Source organism: Labrus mixtus, chromosome 4 (genome assembly GCF_963584025.1).
Source record: "Labrus mixtus chromosome 4, fLabMix1.1, whole genome shotgun sequence".
Classification (NCBI taxonomy): domain Eukaryota; kingdom Metazoa; phylum Chordata; class Actinopteri; order Labriformes; family Labridae; genus Labrus; species Labrus mixtus.
In genome coordinates this window covers 9,363,179-9,373,495 of record NC_083615.1, presented here as the reverse complement: position 1 = coordinate 9,373,495, position 10,317 = coordinate 9,363,179, and the positions used below count along the sequence as shown (strand labels likewise).

Genomic DNA, 10,317 nt, shown 5'->3' with positions numbered 1-10,317 from the left:
TAACTGTAAAAGAACAGCAATTGCACAGTGGTGATCATTGAGATGGGATATATATATATATATATATATAATATTTACAGTCTATGGATGGGACTAGTTGACTCAGCGTTGTACATCAGATCATATATTTAAAAACGTGTCAACTGAAGTGTTCTGTCTTTTCTGATTTCAACAATTCATAACTCCAGTCACAAAAAACCACAAGCCAAGTAAATTACATTTTGACAGCGGGGTGGCTATGAATCGACGCGACACAACTGCGCATGTGCACAAGTCTTGTACTATGGAAAAAAAAAGGTCACGAACTCTGACCCTCCCACTTACTGCACCAAACAGTTATATTTATTAATTGAAGGATATACATCATCCCAAACATACGTCTCATTGACAGGTAAGAAACATCTACTATCGAGCAACCCATGAGCTGCAAATGAAAGGCAGACACAAGGTGGCCAGTAACACAGGAAGAGAGGGAGTGTTCGGCGGCTCTACAGCAGGGAAGCAGCCATTAGCCTCCAGTTAGCAAACAGCTAATCTAGCCGGTTAGCACAGTCGTCGGCAGCGCAGAACATCGAAATCAATTAAGTGGGTATGCATCAATGTTGTTGTTGTTGTTTGAGTGTGCGTATGCGACACAACTCGTCAGTCGACAACCGTAATATATTTAAATTAAGCTGTCGACACTAGAATGGCAAAACAGAAATTCTGCAAACACGACACGCTAGTTAGCCACATAGCTTCCCCCCGTCGTTAGCCGAACATAACACTGTTAGCTCGTGGTAGCCGCTGGTGCTAACGAAGCTAAACTAGTCACCGGAAACTTCTCAGCCACGTCTTACAATTAACTCAGAATATAACAGTGAAGTGGCGATGAGCCGTCAAGCTGCCGCGTTGAATATCCACAACCACGTTGAAGTCCTGTTAAAAGAAGATGTGAGAATTATGTCCTGTTTTTCTGCACCGACGTCCCGCCATTGACTCTGCGTTTCTGCGTCCCGGGCCCTGAACCCTAGCTGTGCTTTAACCCTTCAATGTTGACCTTTCACCCACAGGAAAAGAAATACCTTTATCTTCCGTATCGATTTTAAAGCGCTGCCTGTCAAGAGCCTGTTTGTGTCACTCGCTTGTTGGCTTTTCCGGCTCATTCGTCCCCACTTTACTGTTAATCATATTTTAACGTTATAAGAAGGCCACCGAGTGTTACTGTGTCGAGCTAACGCCGGCTAACGCCGCTTTGCTTTAGCTCGTAATCGAAAGAGCCGCACACAGTCATAAATCAGACATTTGCATCCTACCTGTTGGCCATTTATGTATATTTTTTAAACAAGCTTTCCCTTGGTTTGCTCGTAAAATCGATAAAACATGACCAGACATATTGTGTAGCTAAAGAGACAGCTGCAGGACTAAACAGGAGGGATCTGCTTTTTTTTTTTTCACATTGTTTAAGACTTAATTGCTTTTATTTGTCAACAACAGCTTCTGAGTGTGTAACACAAGTATATTGGGAACATTTGCCTCCCGAGCATCAAACATTTCAGTATTTAGAAAGTAAGATAATTTAAAATGACATTGAAAGAAGTATGGGATAAGTCTTATGGGATTTTAGTAAAGCACAGAATCAAGAGATATGATATTTTTTTACATATCCTAGAATCCCCATGAAAACACATGAATCATCAGTGTAAAGTCTTGGGGATGGTAGCTGAAGTGAAACCCACATACACTGTGTAACAGTCTGTATAGTATAGTATCTATTTTTTTGTACATTCTTAATTTTCTTTTTTTTTTATTTAAACTGTACTGTGTTCACTTTTTTGTCTGCAATCTTTGCTCTTAGCTGCTGTAACAATGTACATTTCCCCATTGTGGGAAAAAATAAAGGATTATCTTATCTTATAGCCTGTATGTCTACAAAAGCTGGGGGGAAAAAAGTGCTAAACTGGGACACACGTCTCCTGAAAGTTGTTTTTAAAAACTACAATGGTCGGCTAGTTTGTAAAGTTTTTAATGGGTTTCAATGATTTAATGGGAAAGAATAGGAAGGAGCATACATTTTATTTAATTACAAGACAGAAAGTGGAAAAAAATAATAATTTAATTACACTTTAATCACTTGTCACTTTATCTTGTCATTCTCTGCAAATACTGTCTCAATTCTCCCCCCAGTTAACTTCATCATTCATTTTGTACTGTATATACCCCCCTATTTTTATTTTTATTTATCTTATCTATTCTGTTTAATGTGTATTTTTGAGCTTTCTTGTCTGTGCTGCTGTAACGCCCAAATTTCCCCTCTGGGGATCAATAAAGTACTATCCTATCCTAATTTTAAACTAAGAGGTACTCCCTCACATGTCCCAACGTTTGCTTTAAAAAAAAAAATTGTAAAGTAAAACACATGCTCTTGTTACAGGTGTGCATGTCTTATGGGGCACTGATGTGAAGAGGTGTGCAGCATCAGAATGGATGGACAAACTCAAAGGATTCAACTTGTGTCAGCAGACAACAGCATGGCGCTAGGACACAGAATTCAGGTGATGTGACAGAGCATTCACTATAGAAGCCTTTTTTTTTATTTGTGTGTGGATATGCTTATATTGGAGCCTTAGTGCCTTTGATTTAACTTCTGGCACCTAGAAATAACTTGTACTCATTTAAAACCTGTGATTGAGCGTCTGCCTCGATGCACAGACTCTGCAAATTGGCACATTGGACCCACCTCGCATGACCTGCAGTATGACTTCTGCGCATGCACAAATCGAAATTGCGATGGTATAACAATATATCATTTAGCCCTAAAAGCGATGTTTCTGTACTTATTTCACTTTTCATATCATTACACCAACTTCTCCCACCCAGGTTTCATTGTATACATTAAGCACCCTCTCACGTTTGGATTTTCTGTTTCAAATAGATTGTAACCGATCAGCAGACTGGCCAGAAGATCCAGATTGTCACATCACTTGAGCCCCCTTCGCCTGGAAAGCAGCAGTTCATCCTCACAAACGCTGACTACTCCTCCGGTGGAAAAGTGATCCTGGCCAAGCAGGAAGGCTCTCCCAACAAGGTCATCCTCACTACTCCAGACGGCTCTGGAGTTAACCAGCTGTTGTTTGCTTCGCCTGAACTCGCTGGGCAGCAGATTCAGGTATCATAAAAGGATGTCAGTGACTCATTTCTGGCTATTTGGAAAAACAAGTAACTCAAGGGTCTTATGACCCAAGCGTGCACATGTTTAGTCAGTCTATTCATATTATAGTGTATTAAATTACTTCATTGTCTTGGGTTGTTTGTCAGTTCGTGACTGAAGGGTCGGACCAGTCTATGGTGAAGCAGGTTGTGGAGTACTGCGTTGTCTGTGGTGATAAGGCCTCAGGTAGGAATTCAGTATAATTTTCTGTAACATCATTATTCTTCAGTACGACTAATGAGCAAACAATTCAACCCTTTTTTTTCTCCTGTCTCTCTACTAGGACGTCATTACGGGGCCGTCAGCTGTGAGGGCTGTAAGGGCTTCTTCAAACGAAGCATTAGGAAGAACCTAGTGTACACTTGCAGGGGCTCCGGGGAGTGTGCCATCAACAAGCTCCACCGAAACCGCTGCCAATACTGTCGACTGCAGCGCTGCATTGCTCTGGGCATGAAACAGGATTGTAAGACGCTGTAAAATGTAGTCTATATACAGTTGTGGGTAATCTATGTCGGACTCGCTTTTAAAGGTCTGGTGTGTTTGTTTAATCTTCAGCTGTACAGTGTGAGAGGAAGCCCGTTGAAGTGACCACCAGAGAGAAATCTGTCAACTGTGCAGCCTCCACTGAAAAGATCTACATCCGCAAGAACCTGTGTAGTCCTCTGGCTGCCACGCCCACTTTTGTGTCGGACAAGGAAACAGCTAGGTAAAAGCCACCTTACAGAATGTAATACACTAATTTACTCACTTATTAGAAAGAACTGTACAGCAACACCATTATTACCCTAACTATAAACAGTATCTGTGCAATAAATGTAAAATATTCTTTTAGACTGTAACATAACATATTCACAATGGAATGGAAACTATGCATGGCAGATACAGCTACTCACTACAGCTTTAAAAGACAGTAGACTTGAATTAGCACCTGTCTTTCACTTCGTCTTCATCTGATTGATGTAAGCTTAAGAGGGATTGGATTGGACTGAGCTAAATGAGATTTTACAAGTGTAACTCATAAGCTTATTACAGTTTGAGTAAGCACTTTGTTGTATTACATGACAGCCGACTACATAATATAATCTGACATGTTAACTCTCTACCTTCAGGTCTACCAGTTTGCTCGAGTCAAGCATGTTGCTCAACATCCAGCAACCCTTCACCAAGCTGGAAAACACCATCTTAATACCAGCATCTCCTGACAAGGTAACACAGATGCAGTGAAGCGACTCTTAAATACAATTGAGTCGATATGTCGATACATATCAAGTCAAATCGCGCAAATCCCTAATCCATACATGTGACATGTCCTTGTTATTCTTTCTGGGAGTCGCACAGTAATGGGCACAAACAATATGTTAACCTGCGACACGGAAGTTTAAATAAAGTCAAATTTCCTTGTAAATAAAACGGTCTAAATTATCACTGCGATCCATCCAGCAGGATGACCCATCTCAAGGCGATCTTAGCACGCTGGCCAATGTGGTGACGTCCCTCGGCCACCTCAAGCAGGCCAGGGAGGCAAGTGACAGTGGCAACGACATGATGGGAGTTGAAACTCTGAGCAACGGGGACGGCTCGATAGCAGACATCCAAGGAGACGAGCAAACTGCAAGTGATATCACTCGGTGAGTGAGGCTTTGATACTGAGCGGTAGTTTTTTCTTTTTTAATACACGTGCTGGAGATTTACAGGAGCACTGGACAGAGACCCAGGGGCTCTTATTTTGTGTTTGTCTCAAAGCTTTAATGAAATTTCCTTTCGGGCCATGTGCTTTTTGACTCGTCTCTTTAGGACTTAATTAGATTTATCCATAGACATCAAAATTGTTCCTATGACAAGGATGCACTGCAGGGTTTTAGGTTGTGTCCAGTGTTTCCTGTTTTGTCTAAGCCTTGATATTTAATTATGGAATTAAAACAATGTTTATGTTGAAACGTAACATTTTGTTCATGTTTGTGTATCTGTAGAGCTTTTGACAACCTGGCCAAAGTCCTTCATCCAGGTGAGGGCTCAGCAGTAGATTCCTTGGAGGCCACAATGCAGCTGATGTCAGGAGACCAGTCAGGTCCTGTGGTGGAGCTAGAGGGGCCTCTGCTCTCTGACAGCCATATCCCTTTCAAGGTAAAAGCAGAAACGCTGAGCGTCAGGACTAAATCTAACTGAGATTGCTGCTGATGTTTTACTTAGTTACACATTTTCACACATTTCATTAACACGGCCTTCATGTTTTCTCCCCTCACTCTACAATATGTACCTCCAGCTAATGATGCCTTTGCCTGTGCCAGAGTACCTCAATGTCAACTATATCTGTGAGTCAGCTTCCCGGCTCCTTTTTCTCTCTATGCACTGGGCTCGCTCCATCCCTGCCTTTCAAACCCTAAGGTAAGATTTTGTTGTTTCATGAAAACATGTTTTTAAATAGTGGCTTTTGGACGGTGTCATAACATGTCATGTCAGTTGTACAATGCTAGTTAAATGACCAAAAAGTATATCAAGGCAGCACATCTCATATTTCAAGGCTCAAAAGGGCTTTATCTGACCTAAACGACTCAACATAAGCCACAAAAAGTCAGTAAAGCTGCAGTCATCAGTCTATGATCCCTATTTCACAGCTATTGGACATTTTAAGGTGGAATGTTTTCTAGAATGCTACTCAGTGCATGAGTTGATGTCATAAATCAATCAAGCCATCTTAAATGCTGAAACCATAACTGACCATTATATTTGTTTGATCGGCTCTCTTGCATGACATATACACTTCAGTGATGATAACTGGATCTTGAAGTGCTTAAAAAAGTGATTATGAATTTCAACTGCAAATATTTTATTTCCTCATTTGGAGGATTTTCATCATACGTGTTGTGCTGCGCTCCCTCAGCATTACACGTATGATGATGATGTATGCAAGAGGTAACCATGCTCAGGCCCGGTTGGGGCTTGTGCAATTTGAGTACGGGTCAGCCAGGAGTGGAGAGGGGGAACAATCGTGCTTCAGTACGGTACGGGACAACTGGGCCTAGTGTGAGTCTTATCTTCTGAGATTTCAAATAGATTCATAACTTCCAATTATTATTATTTTTTGACTAATCGGTCACTCCCTGCTAAGTGCTAAGGCTAGCTCTTTAATTCAGTAGAATAAAGGATTTGGAGCAGCAAGAAATTCAGCCAGTCTCACAGATGACTGGAGTAGATCCTGAAGTATGTATAAATACATTTTTTTTACTTTGAATCCATGGATCCATGAATCCAGAATCGTTTTGAATCAAAAATAAATTCTGAATCGAAACGTGACTCCCAAGAATCGAAGTTGAATCGAATTGTGAGCCACCCTAAGATTGCCAGCCCTAGTGTGAGTGCGCCCTTAGAACTTGAGATGTGCTGCTTTAATATTTTTAAAACATTTTTTGCTACTTAGGCTAAGCACCCTACAGAGAATCCTCTTTGGTGAAGCACAACCTCCCCCTGTAGTTAGTTAAATAAGGTTTCAGCTGTGTACGGTTCTCTGTATGTCGTAAATTAACCTTTGATGTCATTTTATTTTTTACAGTGGTCAGGACAATGACATTAACTTGATGAAAGCCTGCTGGAATGAACTGTTTGCCCTCGGTCTTGCACAGTGCTCCAACGTAATGAATGTTGGTACCATCCTAAGTGCCATTATCAGCCATCTGCAGACCAGCTTACAGGAAGGTAGGAGGGCTTTTTGTCTGCATCATGTAACACATGAATAGAATTTCAGAAACCAAAACAGTACTTCCAGTTTGATGTTAAGGGGAAAAAAAAGAATTTCTGAGAACTGTAATGTTAAATTGATGCTCCTAACGTCACTGATTCTAAATGTGTTTTTTTATGTGCCCTACAGAGAAGCTGTCTCCGGATCGAGTAAAACTTGTGATGGAGCACATCTGGAGGATGCAGGAGTTCTGTAACAGCATGATCAAGCTGTCCCCAGACTCTTATGAATATGCCTACCTCAAAGCCGTTGTTCTCTTTAGTCCGGGTGTGTAGACAACTGTCCACTTTGCAAAAACAGAACTATGATTTCTGCTACTGATTATTTTATTTTTTTCGTTCGGGCAGACGAAAAGTTTAAAGTTTCCCAGAGGTCCAAATGTGCATCTGCTAATTTCTGTCTGCTCATGTGTTGTTGTTTTGTTTGTGTACCAGATCACCCGGGCATAGATAATACTCCACAGATAGAGCGGTTTCAGGAGAAGGCCTACATGGAGCTGCAGGACTATGTAACCAGGACCTACCCAGAAGACTCTTATCGGTAAGTAGGCTTTATTTTAGTTCTACATAATATCAGCAAGGCAATGATGTACACATTAACCTGCTTCACATTAAGCAAGATCAAGATCAGTCTTGATATCATGTCGGTGGTGTACACATTTTAAATTTGTCATCTCCTTATTGCTCTCAGGTTGTCCAAGCTGCTCCTGCGTCTTCCCGCCCTCAGGCTTATAAGCGCAGCCGTCACAGAGGAGCTGTTTTTCGCTGGTCTCATTGGAAACGTGCAGATCGACAGCATCATCCCTTACATCCTCAAAATGGAGTCGACAGATTATAACAGCCAGGCAGTCCCCGGGGTCTGACACTGTGCTATTTCTTATCGCAACTTTGGACTGCGAAAAACTCGAAAGCCAACCAACCCGAGTGCTCCACAGCAAGATCACCAAGTGGTCATAACCTTTTTTATTTATGATACAGCATCCCTTGGGAAACCTGTTGTCACTCTTCTCTTGCTCCCACTTCTGACTCCTTAGTAACCAGTCAGTGAAAAACTCACAAACAGGACAAATAAAACCTCCTCCAGTGGCCAACGAGCCGGACAATACATGCCCATTCAGGAATGAACCTTTGAAGCCTGCATAGTAGATTGCGCTTTCTATTGTACATAGTGTTTTATCCTTCATCGCCTCCAAGCCTTTCCTTTTTCTGCGGATCGTAAGAAACAGGATTATTTGGTTTTCACTGCTTTACTACATGGTCATGCCTTTTTTTATTTTCTTAATATTATGAGAAAACTTGTCAACGTGAAATGATATGTGAGATGTTATTGCAAAAAGGTTCTAACCTTTATTCCTTATGTGTTTGCCAATCCAAAGGATCGGGCAGCATCAACGCGTTAAATATTTGACATGCAGATCTGAAGTAATCATGTATATAGATATTGTGTATATAGAATGAACCAGGAATGCTACAATGGGCAGCACTCTGTAATTTATGAATTCCATGTTTTGGATGAAGTAATGCAGCTGAAAAATGATGGTCAAGTCATTTAAAAATAAAAAAAACTTGTTTAAAAAAAGATCCTCCCTTACTTACACAATGAAGCTTGAATTATGATTCATTATCAGAACAGCTGTAATGGATTCCTCCACATCACTTAAGTAGTTTAAGAACAGGGAAAGATAAAAAAAAGGAAAATGGGGAAATAAATAATTCATTGTGAGCACGATAATCTGTTTGAGAAGTTCTTTGAATAGAGACCAATATTGTGTTTTCAAAACGAGGTGAATAAGTAGAATTACAGGAGACACAGCAAGCTAATCAACCTTTGATCTTTGTCCTGTAAAGCCCCCTCCCCTTCACAAAGAGAACTCAATCTTTAGTGTTTGCTGACTCACTTGAAGTAACCCGGCAGCAGGGAAGCTGACCCCCTTGTTTGACATTGATATTTCACGTCACAAACAGACATTCTTAACTGTAAGTTAAACCTTTTTTTTTGTGATATTAGAGGCTGTGGAGCCTTAAATGTTGCAATACATTAAGAAAAAGGGGAAGTTTTTCTGTTTAGTGAACATTTTTGTTTCAGGTCTGGGGAACTGCCCCTCTTAAAAAAACAAAAACTAGAAAAATAAGACATAATTGTGAAAATATAGCACACATTTCTGTTCAAGGTAATTCAGACAGAGACAACAATGGGATATTCAAAATGTTAAAAATCTTGAGGCAACTGATCAACCTTTGAATTTAGTCCAGTTGAAGCCCCCCCCTGTCAAAGAGAGAACTGAATCTGTAGAGTGTTCACATTGGATTTTAAGATTAGCCCAGGTGTTCTGACTTACCTGAACAACATGGCAAAGTAAACCCCTCCCTTGTTTACATGTCACTTCTGAATTAATGATGAAAATCTGTATCCTACTCCTGTGCCTTAACTGTCGCGTTTTGTTTCAGGGGAAATGAAGGTGGAAGACGTGGGCGGGGGATATTGTGACAAGACTTACAGTGTTTTACTGGCCAATCAATATTTCATTAAGCAAATGCAGATATGGGTGAACAGAGGACAGAGAGCTTCCTTCTCTGTAGTGACTCAGTGAGTGTGTCCGGATAATGAGGGGCACTGATGGGAACATTAAAACTTGAGGACCACATGAATGATATTGTCTTGCTGCTGTTTTTAGAAGTCCGTCGTCCAGTGAATCCAGCAGCTTCTCGCGTCTCTTGACTTGCCCTCTTTGAACCGCAGAGGTTTATGTCACGCCAATGTATGGCTCTGACAGTGTACGGTCAGTGTACGGTATGAACAATAGAGGGCTCTCTCCACGGCACACAAGTCAGAACAATTCTCTTTTTGTCCGCAACTGTAAATGTTAAGCGATTTGTGATGCAACCTTGGCTATTGTGTTCACAGCTAGGTGGATTAGCTCATTCCAAGCTGAATGAATGTGAGTGTAAGGGCCAGTTGGACTGCTCCCATGGGCTCTCTCTTGGATTTAGTTTAGAGGGCTTGAGCAGAAAATGGCAAGGGGGGCTGCTGGACAAATATGAGGAATTCTCCTCAACTAGCTTTCATTAATGCTTACAGATCATAGACTGTAAATGATAACGTATTTCATAATACAAAATATGTATTTCAAGAGATCAGATAAAAACAAGCTCAGCTGTGTCCAGTGATATTATAGAAGGTTATCATATATAGGCTACATTCATGTAAAGAACCCTGAATATATGCCACACAAATAACACAACGTAGAGGAAATCAACAGACTAAAAAGTAGCTTACTACAATTTACACAAATGTGTAATAAAGATGATGTGACAAAAAGTACAATTAATTTATTCCTTACCTTTTTTTTTTTTTTATTACATTATCCATTATTTTACTGATTGGGGTTTGA

At 40.7% G+C, this 10,317-nt stretch overlaps 1 protein-coding gene across 4 annotated transcripts; it reads left to right on the top strand.

Annotated features, from left to right (window-relative positions):
• The first annotated feature begins 249 nt into the window (after positions 1 to 249).
• nr2c1 (nuclear receptor subfamily 2, group C, member 1) lies at positions 250 to 8,504 on the top strand. Of its 4 annotated transcripts, none has more exons than XM_061035715.1 (14): positions 250 to 391; positions 2,414 to 2,534; positions 2,915 to 3,148; positions 3,298 to 3,376; positions 3,474 to 3,653; positions 3,746 to 3,896; positions 4,300 to 4,396; positions 4,631 to 4,818; positions 5,161 to 5,314; positions 5,454 to 5,575; positions 6,741 to 6,883; positions 7,056 to 7,193; positions 7,361 to 7,466; positions 7,617 to 8,504. In XM_061035715.1, exons 2-14 carry the CDS (start codon positions 2,463 to 2,465, stop codon positions 7,786 to 7,788), a joined length of 1,836 nt encoding a protein of 611 aa, XP_060891698.1. In that variant the 5' UTR covers positions 250 to 391; positions 2,414 to 2,462; the 3' UTR covers positions 7,789 to 8,504. The 4 variants fall into 4 exon arrangements, with proteins under 4 accessions (XP_060891698.1, XP_060891699.1, XP_060891697.1 ...); XM_061035716.1 differs by having other exon boundaries at positions 259 to 589; positions 4,634 to 4,818; XM_061035714.1 differs by having other exon boundaries at positions 261 to 589.
• The last annotated feature ends 1,813 nt before the right edge of the window (positions 8,505 to 10,317 follow it).

Excerpts from the sequence above, each read along its gene's own strand:
- nr2c1 (XM_061035715.1), top strand. The coding sequence starts at position 2,463 with ATGGATGGACAAACTCAAAGGATTCAACTTGTGTCAGCAGACAACAGC. Across the intron at positions 4,819-5,160 it reads ACTGCAAGTGATATCACTCG|AGCTTTTGACAACCTGGCCA; the intron begins GTGAGTGAGGCT and ends GTGTATCTGTAG. Across the intron at positions 5,315-5,453 it reads ACAGCCATATCCCTTTCAAG|CTAATGATGCCTTTGCCTGT; the intron begins GTAAAAGCAGAA and ends ATGTACCTCCAG.